At 34.4% G+C, this 15,986-nt stretch overlaps 1 protein-coding gene across 14 annotated transcripts in view; it reads right to left on the bottom strand.

Moving 5' to 3' along the window:
• LOC144853742 (uncharacterized) overlaps positions 1-15,986 on the bottom strand; it is a 152,401-nt gene that overhangs the window by 65,558 nt on the left and 70,857 nt on the right. For all 14 annotated transcript variants that reach the window (XM_078711549.1, XM_078711554.1, XM_078711553.1 and 11 more), the window contains 34 exons: positions 15,706-15,820; positions 15,316-15,533; positions 14,588-14,905; positions 14,038-14,204; positions 13,446-13,605; positions 13,079-13,280; positions 12,622-12,854; positions 12,099-12,332; positions 11,734-11,880; positions 11,138-11,563; positions 10,511-10,831; positions 10,254-10,368; positions 9,849-10,066; positions 9,326-9,643; positions 8,936-9,102; positions 8,597-8,756; positions 8,287-8,491; positions 7,648-7,892; positions 6,995-7,228; positions 6,589-6,735; positions 5,972-6,394; positions 5,383-5,818; positions 5,049-5,266; positions 4,625-4,942; positions 4,229-4,395; positions 3,769-3,928; positions 3,309-3,519; positions 2,836-3,068; positions 2,314-2,547; positions 1,888-2,034; positions 1,275-1,700; positions 744-1,064; positions 393-507; positions 61-278 (listed from right to left, as the gene is read on the bottom strand). In XM_078711549.1, coding sequence (XP_078567675.1) covers positions 61-278; positions 393-507; positions 744-1,064; positions 1,275-1,700; positions 1,888-2,034; positions 2,314-2,547; positions 2,836-3,068; positions 3,309-3,519; positions 3,769-3,928; positions 4,229-4,395; positions 4,625-4,942; positions 5,049-5,266; positions 5,383-5,818; positions 5,972-6,394; positions 6,589-6,735; positions 6,995-7,228; positions 7,648-7,892; positions 8,287-8,491; positions 8,597-8,756; positions 8,936-9,102; positions 9,326-9,643; positions 9,849-10,066; positions 10,254-10,368; positions 10,511-10,831; positions 11,138-11,563; positions 11,734-11,880; positions 12,099-12,332; positions 12,622-12,854; positions 13,079-13,280; positions 13,446-13,605; positions 14,038-14,204; positions 14,588-14,905; positions 15,316-15,533; positions 15,706-15,820 — 7,977 coding nt within the window. The remainder of the gene's footprint in view (positions 1-60; positions 279-392; positions 508-743; positions 1,065-1,274; positions 1,701-1,887; positions 2,035-2,313; positions 2,548-2,835; positions 3,069-3,308; positions 3,520-3,768; positions 3,929-4,228; positions 4,396-4,624; positions 4,943-5,048; positions 5,267-5,382; positions 5,819-5,971; positions 6,395-6,588; positions 6,736-6,994; positions 7,229-7,647; positions 7,893-8,286; positions 8,492-8,596; positions 8,757-8,935; positions 9,103-9,325; positions 9,644-9,848; positions 10,067-10,253; positions 10,369-10,510; positions 10,832-11,137; positions 11,564-11,733; positions 11,881-12,098; positions 12,333-12,621; positions 12,855-13,078; positions 13,281-13,445; positions 13,606-14,037; positions 14,205-14,587; positions 14,906-15,315; positions 15,534-15,705; positions 15,821-15,986) is intronic.

Below are 15,986 nucleotides of genomic sequence, written 5' to 3'. Positions count from 1 at the left end.
ATGCTTAAATTTGAGTATATACTAAAGTTAAAATGGTGTAATCATTTAAGTATCTCTTACTCTATATTCTTGCAGTCTTTCCACAAGAGGCATCTTTTTAATTACAATGACTGTTCCTTGACGCATTCTGAAAATGATCTTCTCCTTTTCATCCAGCCAATGGAAGAGTCCATCTAATCTCTCTTGCAGAGACTGCATGTCTGACAGAGATGACTTTAATGCTTTCTGCCTGCCATCAATCTGTCCTTCCAGATCATTGTATCGTTTGACAATATCAACTAAATTAAAAACAAAATTTAAATTGCCATATAAAATTTACCAATATTCATTTGACAGTATTTGAATGATGTTGGACAATATTTAAAAAAAAAGGTTGGGTATTGTGTTCTTACATGTGGTTTGATCGACATAATCACTGGTGCTTGGTTGAGCCTCAATAAGTTCATGTCCTGCCTCTTTCACAGCATTGATGTCTTTGCCATGAAGTATAACAGCATCAAGCAAAACCTATAAAATCAAAAGGAATTGTAAAATGTGCAATGTTTGATACAGTTCATTTGAATTTTCATTTCAAGGTTTCATCAAGTGGTGCTTGCAGTGGTTGTTTCACCTTATAGTAATAATATAAAATTTTACTATTTATACACAAGCATCACATATAGTCAAGAACATATGTATGCATTGGTGTTATTGGTGTTACATTCAATAAAGTTATTACATCTTTAATATAACATTAACCATACCTTTAGACGATTAATTTGTCTTTGAATCATGTTAGGATCAGAACCAATAGGTTCTTTCAACAATCTCTCTAGATCAGTTCCAACATCTCCTAACCATCGATATGTTGTCTCAACCAGGGTGTTGTAATGGCGGTGTTTGTCTACTAACTCTGAGAGATACTTCATGTAGTCATTGCTGGTTAGTTTCAGTTGGTTATAGCGATCATTAAGATCTGCCACCGTGGCCATGATCAACTCTGGTTCTGGATTTTCTTGGAAGCTTCGATTAAATTCCTTTGGCAGAACTGATGTTCTGAAATCACTTAGTTCTTCACGGTAAAGCTGTTATAAAATAAGTAATTTGATACTTTTACTTTCTGTACAGATAATAATCTTAATATCAATATATGTAAGTTTATTCAAATTGAGAAAATATATTATATATATTTAAATAATATTGCTTTAATTCCGATTGCAGTGCTGTGAGAAAGTGGCTAAGTTCAGCTCTTTTATATAAAATTAAATGTTGACTAGAAACGAAATACACCATACCTTTGCATTTTCAACAACTTTATAACCAGACAAAGTTCTGTATTTGAGATGTGCAGCATATGTGACAATCTCTTCAGCAAAGGCCTTATGGTGTTCTAGGTTCTTTTCAAGATCTTGTAGGCTATTGGCAACGTCACATTGAACCTGATCCATCTTAACCTCAGCAGACGATAGCCAGGTAGTGAAAGCTGCAATGTCTTGTTCACCATGCTCCAGATCACTGACTGCTTGATTGAGTTTATTCAATCTTGTATGGGACTGCACAACGACAACGTCATATCGAGATTTAAGATTGTCTGCTGTTGATTTCAAACGGTATGCATCCTGCTCTTTCATTTGGCTGCCATACTGTCTCACCAGCTGATTGATATTGTGGATTACCTGGATGATTGGCTGATGAGAAGCTTCGATGTCTTCATGAAGAACCTGTGATGGTAAACAAAAATAAAAGGTAGTATTATTGGACTACTTGGGAAAATTGACATATTGATTGAATGTTTTGACTTTGCCGATTTTACTACTTCTACGAATAAAATATAATAGGTTTTCAAAATTGTATTGAGTTCCAAAATACCCAGGCATTCATGTAAAGACCTACAACGCTTTACAATACCTTGTGTAGCTCCAATTGCTGCTTCAATGATTGCAGAACCTCCTCCTGTGGCTGTTCCTGTCCAAGTCTACACTCAAACTCTGTGATGTTATCCAATAAGGTTACAGTTATAGATGTTGTTTCTTCATATTTGTTACGTAGTGATATCTGGTAAGAAAAAGAAATGGTTAAAATAAGTCGTAATTTATTTTTTAAATGCAATTAGAATTTTAGCTATTTGTAGCTAGTAGTATTGAGAATGGGAACTTATTTTTTAATATTAATAACATAAAGTGAACTAACCAGACAAGGCAATGTGGAGTAATGGTCTAGCATGCGAGAGGCATGGGTTCGAGACCATAAAACCTTTACAAGGTAGATCTGGTGGTATATTATTGGATATTATAAGTGTGATTTTTTTTTTTACAATTTGATTACTGAACGTACCACTTCTGTTTGGATCTTTTCTAATCTTATGATCTCTGCTTCAGTATCTTTGTAGATCTCATCAGCATTTCCTGTGATGTCTTCAAATGACATTCTTAGGTCACTGATCTTCTCTTCCAACTCTTCACATTCCTCATCTGTCAGTTTGTTGCGATTGTCATGCAGGAACTGGTCACCAGCTACGATGGTTTCCAGAATCACAGACTTGTTGGAATTAATATCTGTATGGACATCCTTGAAAATACAAATGATTAATTGATTTAATTAAACAAATATGATTGACGTAAAAATTAAGCATTTTTTAGTTAATGTCAATGGTGGACATCCTTTAACATGCAATTTTTTCAGATACAAATCGTTGTATTAACAATGTCAAGGTAATAAAAGTGCAATATAGTCCAAAATATGATCTTCTAGGCACAATAAAGAGATGAGCCTATTATGGACTTTTTACTACTTTTCTGCGACAAGGAGATGCTTACTCAAAATGAGTATTCTACAGTATGTGTAAATGCTTAATACCTTAAACAGAGCGAACTCAGTCTTCAAAGTCTCTAAGTCTTTACTTGTAGGCTTTTTTTTCCGTAAATTGCTCTCCACAGCAGTGCACCAGTCTAGCCTGTGATTTATCAGTGTGAATTTCTCCAGGAATTGACGTGTCAAGTCGATGTCAGTCTCCCGTTCACTTATTCTGAACTTGAGGTTGTTGTATCGACGTCTTGTGTCACGCAACTGATGCTGTACTGGTGAATCTTCTGAATATTAAAAAGAAAACAAACATTCTTAAGTAGTAATTTGCTGATGAAATTCATCATTCTAAAAATAATAATACTACTTCTAATACTTTTTTTTAAGTAAAATTTTTCTTTTAAGGAAAATACATGAAAATCTCAAAATTGTGTACATTTATTTTATGTACAATGAAGAACTACAATGCACTACAAAAGGCAACATACATTCCTTTAAATGAATGAATTCAAAATGCAAAATCATACCTATGCCATCTCTGATATGGAGGATTGATTCACTGAATGTCGATGCTCTTCTTTCACTTGGCATGTACCCGCCTGCTGTGTATGTTGACCTATGATGAGGTTTGGTTGGTACAGGTGTTCTGAACTCAGTCAGTAGGTGATCAAGGGAATGTCCAGCCTTTTCTAGTTCAGCAATGTCTGGTTCATAGTCATCAACTTGTGCTTTGAACGGCTTGAAAATAAAAAAACAGATATTTTGGTAATCTATTGAGTAGTTTAACTACAATGTTTACAACTGTTTCAGACTGTAAAGAGAAAGGCTGTGGAGGCAATTGGGGGAATACTGTTACTATTAGGATAACTGTTAAAAGTAAAGGTTATCTTTATGCAAAAATGACATGACTGGAGTAATGCCACTAACTGTATGGTTTTCATTAGACAAAAGTGTTGTTAAATAAAATATTTACAAAAATGCTTATACCTCAAGTTCTTTGTCTTGTCTGTTTAGTGTTCTCAAATCTAAAGAGATAGGTTGCAATTGGCTCAATTTGCGTTCCATAGTTGTAAGCCAGATACCAGTGTCCTGGTTTCCAGTGTGGTACTTATCCTCAGCTTGGTTGAGTAGAGCTAACTGCTTCTTCCTATATGAAAACATTAATAAGTTATGATAAATAAAATACCTTTTATATGTTGGTATTCGTGATTATGATAAAGAACAATCATAATTAGAGCTAAAAAAAACCATCAATTTCAAACAAAACTATTTCTTATTACATGATTTTATTATTGTATATTTGTTTTAGATATTAATTTATTTCAATCTTTATTCCAAAACCTATGTCACCCCACAACATATAGGTACTTTTGAGTTGTGAAATTTTGTCAGATACGAAAAATAAGAGTGTTCAGATGTTGGTTCCATGCAGACAGCTATTACCAACCTGAGATTGAGCATGCTCTCGTAAGATTGAAAGTTTTCTTCCACATTATTCAATACACTGGAAACGTATGATGCATCATTAGATTTTGGATTCTTGATGAGTTCATTACCGAGTTGTTGGATGGTCTTTAAATCTGCCTCAAAAGCAGTCTGTTGAGATCCCAGATCCTTCAAAATAAAACATGTGAATAATATTTAGATGTACAATGTAGCATTGAGATACATCCACACTTCTTACATTATACAGAACAGAAGACTGTGCTGTTCATCAATGTAGTATTTAGGGTGATAGTATAATCTCATTCTACCAAAAAAAGTGGACAACTTTAAGGAACTGCAGCCACTGGATGAGACCAATGATCTTGTGATAGCTGGGGTTGCAGGCACCAGGTCTTACCTTCAACCTGTTGACAATTTCATTAGTCTCTTGCACCATAAAAGTTTCACTCTCAAGTGTCTCTAGATTTGGCAGGATGTTGTCTTCAAGACGATCGACCATCTTCTCCAGATTGACAAGTTCTGTCTTGAGATGTTCAAGATCATCACCATGTTTTCTTGTAGAAACCTGTAAATTGTTGTAACGTTTGTTGACTCTGTTTAGCTTTTCTTGTACAGTTGTTGATTCCTTGTTGGGTGAACTCTGTAAGATCTTTGCAGCTTCTGCATTTACAGTCTCAACTGGAGCTCTGTGACCAGTAATATCATCATCTAAGATCTGTAGTAAATGGAAAAATTGCTGCATTAAAATCTTCTCTATAGAAGAATTTATAAAAATAGGCAGTTTAACATAGAATAGTATTTTCATGTCAGTTCATTCTTACATTATTAAGATCAATCTGGTCCATCACTGCTTCTGTCTTCAAAACAACTACAGTTCCTCTTTCCAGTTTATGCTGGTGTTCCTCAGCTTCATCAAGCCATTTCAGAAGCATATCCAAATTGGCCATCAATCCTTGAGACTCTGATAGAGCTTTTTGTAGGCCTTCGTAACGTTCACCACTTGTAACCTCAAGAGCTTGATATCGTCTCAATATTTCATCTAAAGTAGAAAGAATAATTAAATCATACTTAGTGGCAAGTAGAATATCATAAATACAACAATAGTCGAGAATCAAAGAAAAAGCAGCACTCAAGAAATCGAGGAGGTCTTCTTACCAGTTGTGCCTTCTACTTGTATTCTAGCACCTTCTTGAGCTTCTATTAAGTTCAACCCAGCAGATTTTGTCATCTCAACATCAGTCCTATGGGTGGCAACTTCTCTCTTGAAGCTATTGACCCTTTCAAGTTGCCTGTGTATTTCCTCTGCCTGTGCTGAAAATGATTCCTTCTTCAATTCTATTAACTCCTTTTCTGCTTCTTCTAACCACCTTTCAGATGACTCCACTCTGTCAACATAGCGCTGGTGATGTTGCATTAGACTATTAAGATATCTACTATGGTTCAGAGTTTCAACCTTCAAAGTTTCATGTCGGTCATTCAAGGTGCTTATTGTTTGTCGCAAATGGTTGGTTTCTGGTGTTTCTTCAAAGGTACGCTGTGCTTGTTTTGGCAGAAAATTTGACCTGAATTCACTCAGATATTCCTGGTAAGCCTGAAAAACAAACGTAAAAAAATTAAAATTAAATTTGATATATTATAATAACATTTTTGGAATCAATAGTTTAGAAACAATAACCCAGAGTCCTAGAAATCCTACTGCCTGAAAGAGGATAACAAATTAAGACAATACACAATAATTACTTACATTTGTATTTTCCAAGTATCTTTGTGTTGCCTTATTCATATACTTCAAGTGAGCAGAATGAGTCACAACATCATCAGCAAATGGAATGTGTTCTTCGGATTGCTTCTTCAACGTCTCAAGCTCATTGCTTACACTCTTTTTGGCAGTTTCAGACTTCACCTCTGCATCTCCAACCCATTCAGAGAACTCTTTAATGTCCTCTTCTAATTTCAAAAGATCATCAAGTCCAAATGATAACCGTGTCTGTCGTTCACTGCCTTGTTTAGCAATGGTGTCGTAACGAGAGCGAACCTGATCAATGTTGGATCGAAGCTGTTGTTTTTGTGTTTCATCCAGTTCCTCCTCAGATTTTAGAAGATGCTGAGCTTCTTGGATAACATGCTGTACAGGTTCATTATGTTCTTGTATGTCTTTCATAAGCACCTAACAAAAACAGGAAAAAATAACAATACTTAGTGTATAGTGGATAAATTACAATAGTAAACAACATTCTATTACTAAGTAAATGGTGCCTGATAATTGATCATAAACCTTAAAATTCTTATCAAACATCTGCGCTACCCACTTCACTACTCTACAACAGGACAAACTTATCCACTAGTAAAAACTGTATGCACCTTATGCTCTTCATATTGATGGGTGAAGACGTCACTTTTCTCTGGCATTGGTTGTTGTGATCCTAGAGTCTCCTCTGTCTGTTGAATCCATTCAAGCATGTCATCCAATGCTTTTACATCACTGCTAAACTCTTGATCTAGTTTTGACTGCAACGAGAGGATTAGAATACTTTAGTTCATGCAATATATTGAAAACAACCTTATTTTTATAACGTTTTTTCTGATTATTGATTAATAAAAAGTCATGAAAAACTCCCTCCAGGTATCGCCAACATTAATGGAACTATTAATTATTATTTCATGTAATGCTGAAAACTTTCAGCACATCCTAAAGTTCCTTCAGAAGAGGGTTAATTAATTATTTTGTTGTATTATATGTGGTGCTACTGAAATAAATGTTGTTTACCTTCCTCTCATTTTGGGCATTCAATGAATGAAGTGTGTTTTGAGTGGTATAACACACACGTTCTGTTTCCACAAGAATTAGATCTGTTCCACTACGAAGGTCATTGATTAGGCTCTGTAGATTTTGAGTTTGTTCAGGTTCCAGTCTGGTCTTGTTAACTTTCACAAAGGCTTCTCCATCACTAATGGTATCCTGAACCTTAGCTTTTTGTTGTTGGACATCAAACTGTACAGCCTATAAATAATAACGAAAGAAGTGATTAAAATAAGTATAATGGAGTGGTAAAATTTATAAGAAACTACCATTTTATACCAACGTATAAAGTAGATATATTCTTGCCAGTCTATTGACTTGTGATGACCAATAGCCTTAGACTGTGTCACTTGACTCATCTTTACTTGTCTACCATTCTCCAGAGGATGTCAAGCCATTCTCAATCATACATTATTTCCATTTGAATACATCTTCATGCATTATTATATTACATATACTTTGTGTCTTATTCTATTATTTTTCTGATGCACATGTTCAAAAGACAATTCTGTGTCAGACAAATCTACAACACTCAAAACATCCTTTTTCCATAAATGCAACAAATTTATAGGTGACATTTATTTCCATTTTTTAAATCACTTAAATCACATAAAACATACCTTGAACTCTTCAAGTTCTCTTGCAAGAATCTGTGTATCTGTACTTGAGGGTATCTTCTCTTTCACCTGATTGTCAGCAGCTGCAACAACATCTTTAGTCTCCACTAAGTTGCCAAGAATACCAAAGTAATCATTTGTAAGATTTAGTTGGTCTGATCGTGATTTCAGATTGTTAAGGACATCGTTGTAACGTTTATTAATATCATCAACCTCACATCGGATTACAGACTCATCCATTGGTGTTTCTAAAATTCAGAAATATATTTTCAGTTGGTTTCAATAAGATCAATATTATTGACTTTTATAAACAGAACATAAATAACAGTATGTACAGAAAGAAAACCTGATTTGCAACATCAAGACTAAAATTCATGTCTTATGCAAACACCCTACCATTAGAACACTGATACTTGTATAATATGTTCAGGCCTGATTGGATAGCAATCTCAACCAACATGATGAAGTAGTGCTAGGCTTAATGCATTGCCCTGTTAATCAATAATTCTGAGGGCAGGTATGGAAAATCTGTAGTGCTATTTATGATCTGGGTTCAAATTTTACCAGAAACACTATGGAACTTGTAGAGCTATGCTTGATACAATTATGGTTCAGTTCTGTGAATTCTTAAAAAAAAGTTACCATCAGCGAAGAATGAATCCATGTCTTCTATGCCCATAATACTGTGTCTCTTCAATAATTTTTCAGTGTCAAGTCTAGTAGATCGACTGTGAGTTGTAGCAGGAAGAGGAACTTCTGTCTCTTTGATCACATTGTCAAGATGAGAGCCTAGCCTGGTAACCTCCATCACTTGTGGTTTGTGTTCAGTAACTTCACTAAGCAATGGCTAGAAAATAGAAGCAAAACAAATAAATGACATGATGATATTAGTCTATTTTATGTTTACACAGTCTATGTAAATCTGGATTTCTGTGGTTGTAGTTATACATACCTCAGTCTGTGTAATCTGCATCTTCAAGGCACTACACTCCTCAGCTACAGGCTGCAGTTGTGAAACCTGTCGTTCAACGTTCTCAAGCCAGAAGTTCACATCATCACGAGTTGCATCGTATTGTTTAGTTGCTGTTTCACGATCTTCAAGCTGCTTACTCCTATTTAATGGAAGTTTCATTTGTTTATATAGAAATCAACTCCTACACATAGTTTACTCCCTTGATATTTACCTTTTAAAAATTAAAAAGAGCTATTTTCTTTAATGACACAAATGCATTCACTACATAAACTATTGACATAAATTAGCCCCACAAATAGGAGTATTATAAATACAAACCTTTTATCAATAGCTGTGTTTAAACTATTCCAGTTATCATCAACATTTTGGAGGGCGCTGCTAATGTAGGATGTGTCACATGACTTTGGATGATGCATCATCTCACTCCCGAGCTGGTGAATTTGAGTAATCTTTGGTTTGTTGGCATCTCGTTGTCTCTTTATATCCTGATATATAATATACACATTTATTTATTTCAAATAGTAAATAAGCTCAATTTAATACTAATTTTATTAACAAAATTAAAGTTTCTCATTAATATTCATACTTATTTTTACCAATTTGTTGTTAATTTACAATAACAAAATGTATGGTTCTACCCATCAAATTTTTAAACAATTACTATGTACTTGATGAACATAAAAAAATTAAAATTTTTCGATAACTGACCGATAACTGATCTCGGATATCTGGAAGATTTGTAGCCATAAAAGTCTTTGACTCTAAATTCTGAAGAACAGGCAGTTCCCAGTCTTCTACCTCTTCCACAACACGTTCAAACTCTTTTAGATTTTCTGTAAGGTTAAAGAGATCCATGCCATGTTTCTGTGTTGAATTCTCCACTACATTAAATCTTTCATTTACTTTCTCCAGTTTCGACCTGATCAAATCGGCTGAAACTGGATCACTAGATTCTGTTAGTTGAACTGCTGACTTGGTAATAGCTTCAAGGATTGGTCGCTGGCTTTCAATATCAGATTGGAGAACCTAAAAGAGCATGAAAAATTGCACTCTAATTTTTAAAAACAAATATAACAGCGTTGTTTGCTTATATTATAGGAATTTATTAGGCATTATAATAATTATCCATCCATTCTTGTGACAAAAACACTTCATGTCTCTTAAATTTCTACCTAATACATATAAAATTAATTAATGTTAAATTTAAAGCTCTAAATTTTTTTTAATATACCTTGCATTGTTGTTGGTTTTCAATCAACGGATCTTTTTTGAGCTTGATGATTGTTCCTTTGTCCATGTACTGCACTCGTCGATCAGCATCATCCAGCCACTTGACCAGATTATCAAGACCGTCTTGTATTGTACCAACCTCTACTGATGCTTTCTGAAGGGTCTTTAAGCGATCATTAAGGGAAGCTTGTAATTTCTGATAGCGGTCTTCTGCTTCATCTGTTGAGTATGTTATGATGTTAAATTAGTAAATAATTGTATGATTAAATCTACATTCACATTTGTTCCATTTTTGGTATTGTTGAATAATGAAAAACCATATAGATTCAAATGGCACTGAACTAAGTGTAGCTTCTTTGCTGCAAATACCATCAATATGAAACAAGAAGACTTATAAACATGTTACCTAATTCTGTGTTTGTATTTGCTCTCAAGTCTGGGTGTGCAGTTATAAGCTCCCGACCAGCATCTTTCAATCGTTCCATGTCAACAGCATACAGTAGAACAGTATCCAGAAAGTTCTAAGGTGAACAAAGTAGTTTGTAGAGTGAAACTGTACCCTATGTATTGCAGAAGATCCTATAATTTTTTCAAGGTGGGATAATCATAACTTTAGGTTTTTATACACATGTACATACTAATAATTTCATTATGAATATATACCTTAATTTGATCAATCTGTTTATTAACTTGGCTTGGTTCAGCTCCAACTGCTTCATTCAAGATCTTCTGAAGTGTTCCCTCAGATTCTGTCAACCAATTATCAACCGACCTCTTCTTATTTCTGTAGTCTTGCAGCTTATCCAACACATCATTAAGCTTGATGTTGAACTGGATAGCGTTGGACTTCAGTGACTGGTAGCGAGTGTTAAGGTTTTGCATAGTGCTGGTCACCAAGGTACTTTGAGGGTCTTCCTGGAATTTTTGATTGAAATCATTGGGCATTGCTGCAGTACGGAAATCTGCCAATTCCTTGCGATATTCCTATGAAAAATACAATTGAATATTTATATATTTAGAGAAACAAAATAAGCTTATTTTCCACATTCATATATTGACAAGTAGATGATCAGACTTTACTTAGTCAGATCCAGCATATTTTTTCCAAGATTGCCTCTAAGAACCAACTGGCACCAGTTGGAAGAAAACATACTATACTGCTCTGAGTAGAGTTAAGGTGCACTGAACATTACACACTTCTGATTGATATCAATTTCATAAATGGCAGAGGGCAAGATGGGTGGAACGTTTGATAAGATTATAGCTTGTTTAATTAAATTTTAAAATTACCTTTGATATTGCAACCAGTTTCTGTCCAGTAATGTTAATAAATTTGAGTTCTCCTTTTTGATCTTTAACATCTTCTACAAGTGTCTTCTGTTGATCAATTTGCTTTTTGATTGGTTCAACCTCTTTTTCTATAAATTTCTGAGCTTCAGTTTGTTTTTCTTCTGCTGAGCTCAGCCATGTCTCAAACTCTGCGCTCTCTTCATCAAACTTCTTCAAATCATCATCTGCAAACATGAGCTTATTTTGTCGGTTGAGGGACTCTGTGCTGACACGATGGTATCTATTTCGTAGGTTACTCTGGATCTCTTGTAACTTTGTCTTCTCTGAGCTTGGGATCTGCTGAGAGTACTGGTCAAGTAGTTGTTCAGTTGTCTGCACTGCATGGATCAATGGTTCATGATGAGCTTGAATGTCACTGTGGATTGCCTACAAAAAATAAAGATTTACCAGTCTATACTAATACTACCTGAATGGATGATTGACAATATCTAAATAGCTTACTAAAATAATGACTGGAATACTACCATTTATAACTTTATTAATTCTATATCAAACAAAACTAATTCCTTTACTTTAAACAAATAGTGTACACTTACTGTATGTTCCTTTATCTGTTCATCCAATTCTGCAGCCTTTTCTCTTTGTGGTTGTTCATTAGCAAGAGCATTTTCCATCTTAGAAACCCAATCTAGAAGATCCACCATAGAAGCATGGCTTTGTTTGCAACGTTCATCAAGAGACATCTGATAAAAGAAAAAGAAGATATTGTTGCAACAGAAATATTGTACTGAATTTATGTTTCCTAAAGTATGCTTAGATTTATTATACTCTACCAGCAACACAGATGCAATGGATTAGACCATCCATAGGCCAAATGCATCACATAAGAAAATATTTGATTTGTTTATAAAATATGGTGCTCTTGTGTAATATCCTTAATTTAATTAAAAATACTAGTTACCATTTCCTTCTGCTCCGTTTCCAGCTGACCGAGTCGTACTTCTTCAGCAGTAAATGTTCTTTTAGATTTGTCAACAACATCTGCATAGCCATTCTTCAAATCTGCTATTAACTGTTGGAGGTCTGATCTCAGTTTTGGTGTTAAGCGTTCTCCATAGACCTTTTCTAGATTCTCCAAAGAGTGGATTTCTTTAGAAATTGGTTCATTGTGAGCAACAATATCATCACAGATGATCTAAAAATATAAAATATAATTTTGTTTAGATACATAAGAAATTAAACTGTTAATAAAGTTACAAAACAAATGGTATATAATAATGAATTTTAGTTAAATTAATTTATTTTCACTCAGACTAACAAATGATGAATACCAAGTATATTGTATTGTTTACACTAGAACCACTATTAAGGAAAGTCTTCCCTAAATAGAGGTTACACCGGAATAAAGTTGTCCAAAGGAGGGGTTCTAGTGCATACCAGTAGATCAACATTCAAATCACATTCTTTCTATTCAATATCAGTACCTTAAATGTGGCAATCTCTGCAACCAATGAGTCAACATCATTGCTAACTGGTATTTCTTCTTCAACTTTGGCATAACTGACATTTATCCAGTTTAAGAGGTCTTTGCCAGCAGTAGTTGTCTCCACATATTGTTGAAGCATTTCAAGATCTTCAATACGGAAGGTAAAATTCTTGAGAAGGGCATCATAACGTTCATTTAGATTTTCTGCCTCTATCAACACTTCTGGATCACCTGTTTGGAAAAAAATTAAGAACAACATTTATACCATTACCAGTTAATTACAAGAAAAGCCAACATGCAAATAAAGACAAATTGGTATGGGCAAAGGGCTGTGAAGGCAGATTTAGAAAGATTTATAGATATGTTTATTATACAAAGATCAGAAACTACTTAATGGACGATGCTGAAATCCAATTGTGTGTTTTTAACATTGTAATTGAAATGTAAGGCAATACCTTCTTCAATGAAACTGTGATCCAATACAGACTGCTTTGCTTTTTCCTCAGATAAATGTCCATGTTCAATGAACACCGACCTCTGACATGGTCTTGATGACAAAGGTTTGTCAAGAGTCTTTAAGAATCGTCCGTAGCTCTGTGCTGTGCTGACAACATCATCCACATTTGGTTTGTAGTCAATAACTTCTTTATTTAGTGGCTATTAAATAGATAAAAGCATTTCAGTGATATATAATAATAAAAAATTATTATTTTATTTCCACTACCCATTATTTATGATGGTGCTGTATTAATTCAATTCTGGCTCCAAACACCAAGCCTATGAAGTTCTCAACATCAACATAAAACGTTTGAACGGACTTACTTTGATTGTAGACAATTGATGTTGAAGAGCTCTGGAATCATGAGTGATGGCTGGTAACTGATCAAAACGACGTTCAGTTGTGCCTAGCCATTTTGAAACATCTTCAACCTTAGCCTCATGTTTAGTCTTCATTTTCTCAAGGTCCACATATTGCGCATTTCTGCAACAAAATAAATAACACATCTAGTGTACGAAGCATGCAAATCTGGCATATGTATAGGTCTACTTTTATGTTCAATTCTATTACTAGATATAAGCTCACAAATTAAACTGTTTATGTTTTTATATATTATGTTTTATATTCACTTCAGTATGGTAATAAGGTATGTTTGTGATTTTCTTGCAGGACAAAAACATACACACGACACTTAAGTCAAGTAATTAAAAATAAATACTGTTGCGAAAAAAAAGGATTTGAAACTAGGCATTTGAGTATTTACAGCAACATGTTAGACTCTTCTATTTAACATTTTGCACAAATAAATGCGTTTTATCCACTTTGTTATATAATCTTTCTATTCTTTTATTACTATAGCTTTTTTTATTTTTTAAGAAATTCAAATACTGATCAATGTTTTATGCTGTATGGTACCTTGTGTCTAACACCTCTTCTAAGGTTCTCCAGTTGCTATCCATGTTGTTGGTTACTGCAGTCACATAAGAGAAGTCTTTAGCCACTCCATTCTTGATGATTTCTTCTCCAATCTTATGAATCTTCTCAATTTTGCTTTGGTTCTCTGTTTTGTTGCGAGCAATTTCCTGCAATAAATAAAGTCGAGGTAAAAAAATAACATTTAAACATATTTTTTTTATTAAAAGAGTTGACTGCATAGAGTTTTAAAACTAGTATACATTTTCGCCTACACAGCAATTGAGTCTAAAAGTGATTCTACGCACGCTAGTATGTTTCTGTATAGAATGACTTTTTGACTTGAAAAAAAGTGGCTAATATGCCAGAAGGTGATTTAGTTTAGCACAAAGAAACCCGTCTTCAAGAAATATAATCGAATCACCAAGGATTGAACAATAATATTAAAGAATTTTGCATGGACCAAGGTGGACATCTGGTATCCGTCCTTTGTGAATTTTACTAAGCAATCATTCAAAGCAGCTTTTTTATAAGCATATTTGAAAATACACACCTGAAGCTGTTGGTGTATATCAGGCACTTCTTTCTTCATAAATTCTTTTGATTCTAAAACATCAACAGTTGGTAGAACCCAGTCTTCTAATTTTTCTACTTCCTTATCGAAGTCTTGAAGCCCATCCAGTAGAGACTGCCATGAATCACCAATAGTCTGTGATGTGTCCTTTAAGTCAGTGTACTTTGTGTTGATGGCATCAAGTTTCTTTGACAGTGTAGTAGCTACTTCTGGCTCACAGCTCTGCATGAACTCTGTTGTGGTTTTGTTGATGGTGTCGATACTTGGAGCATACCCTTCCAGACTGCCATGAACAACCTTATTTCAATTCAAAATAATATAAATTAATCTCAATTTTAGAAACACTGTTTCTTGTCAGATCACCAAAGTTAAGCAACGTTGGGCCTGGTTAGAGCTTGGATGGGAGACCATCTTGGAATATCAGGTGCTGTATAAGGAGCTGGGGTCCCATTAGGCACTTAAAATCAGCACTTCTGACTTTTATGCCAGGCCCTGCATCTAGTATCTGCCTCAGATGTATTGGCCCATGCCTTTCCTCTGGTTAAGGTGGGCACTGGACGAGAGAAGCTCTTGATCAATGATAGGACCAATCAAGGTGCTTTAAACAGACCTGGCTTAGTTTCATCCATCAGAGCTGAGCAGTTATTTAATCTGATTTGTTTAAATTTGAAAAACATTAGAATTTGAATTCCTCATTTTGAACCAACCTGTTGCTCATTGACACTTTCCATTAGTGGTTCCTTTCGTGCAACAATCACGGTACCAGTCTCCAAGCGTTGCACTTTTTTCTCTGTTGTGTCCAACCAGTTAATAATTCTGTCAAGACCTTCGTTCATGCCAGCAATTTCAATCAGCTTGCGGTTAAGTATGTCAGAACGATCTGCAATCTCACCCAGAAGTCCATTGTATTTTTCCTCAACTGTATCTAAATAACAGAGTTTAATAAACGTTAATTTCATAGTTATAACTATGTAAACTTATCACTCAAATTCATACATAATAACAAAGATCGTCTAAATTCTAGCTCATACTAATATCAAGCCAAACTTTATAATATAGTACCAAACTTTTAAAATACAAAGTATGAAAAAGCTAACCAATAGTCTTGTCTACATCAGTGCGAAGTTCTGGGTGACCATCACAAAGATCCTTCCCAGCATCCTTCACACGCTGCACATCTTTGGCATGACTGACAACATTTTCATGGAAAGACTGAAAATCAAAATAAAATTCATTACAAACAAAAGTCGATTTAGCTATTTTTAATTTTAACAAGTGTATTTTAGATAATCATCTGTGAACTATGCTTTGCTTTTTCCCATGTTACGCTGTATACAGTTAATAGGCAGGTTAGAAATTTGAAATGAATACTGAATAA

Source organism: Antedon bifida, chromosome 10 (genome assembly GCF_963402885.1).
Source record: "Antedon bifida chromosome 10, ecAntBifi1.1, whole genome shotgun sequence".
Classification (NCBI taxonomy): Eukaryota; Metazoa; Echinodermata; class Crinoidea; order Comatulida; family Antedonidae; genus Antedon; species Antedon bifida.
This window is presented reverse-complemented; position numbering and strand designations above follow the sequence as displayed.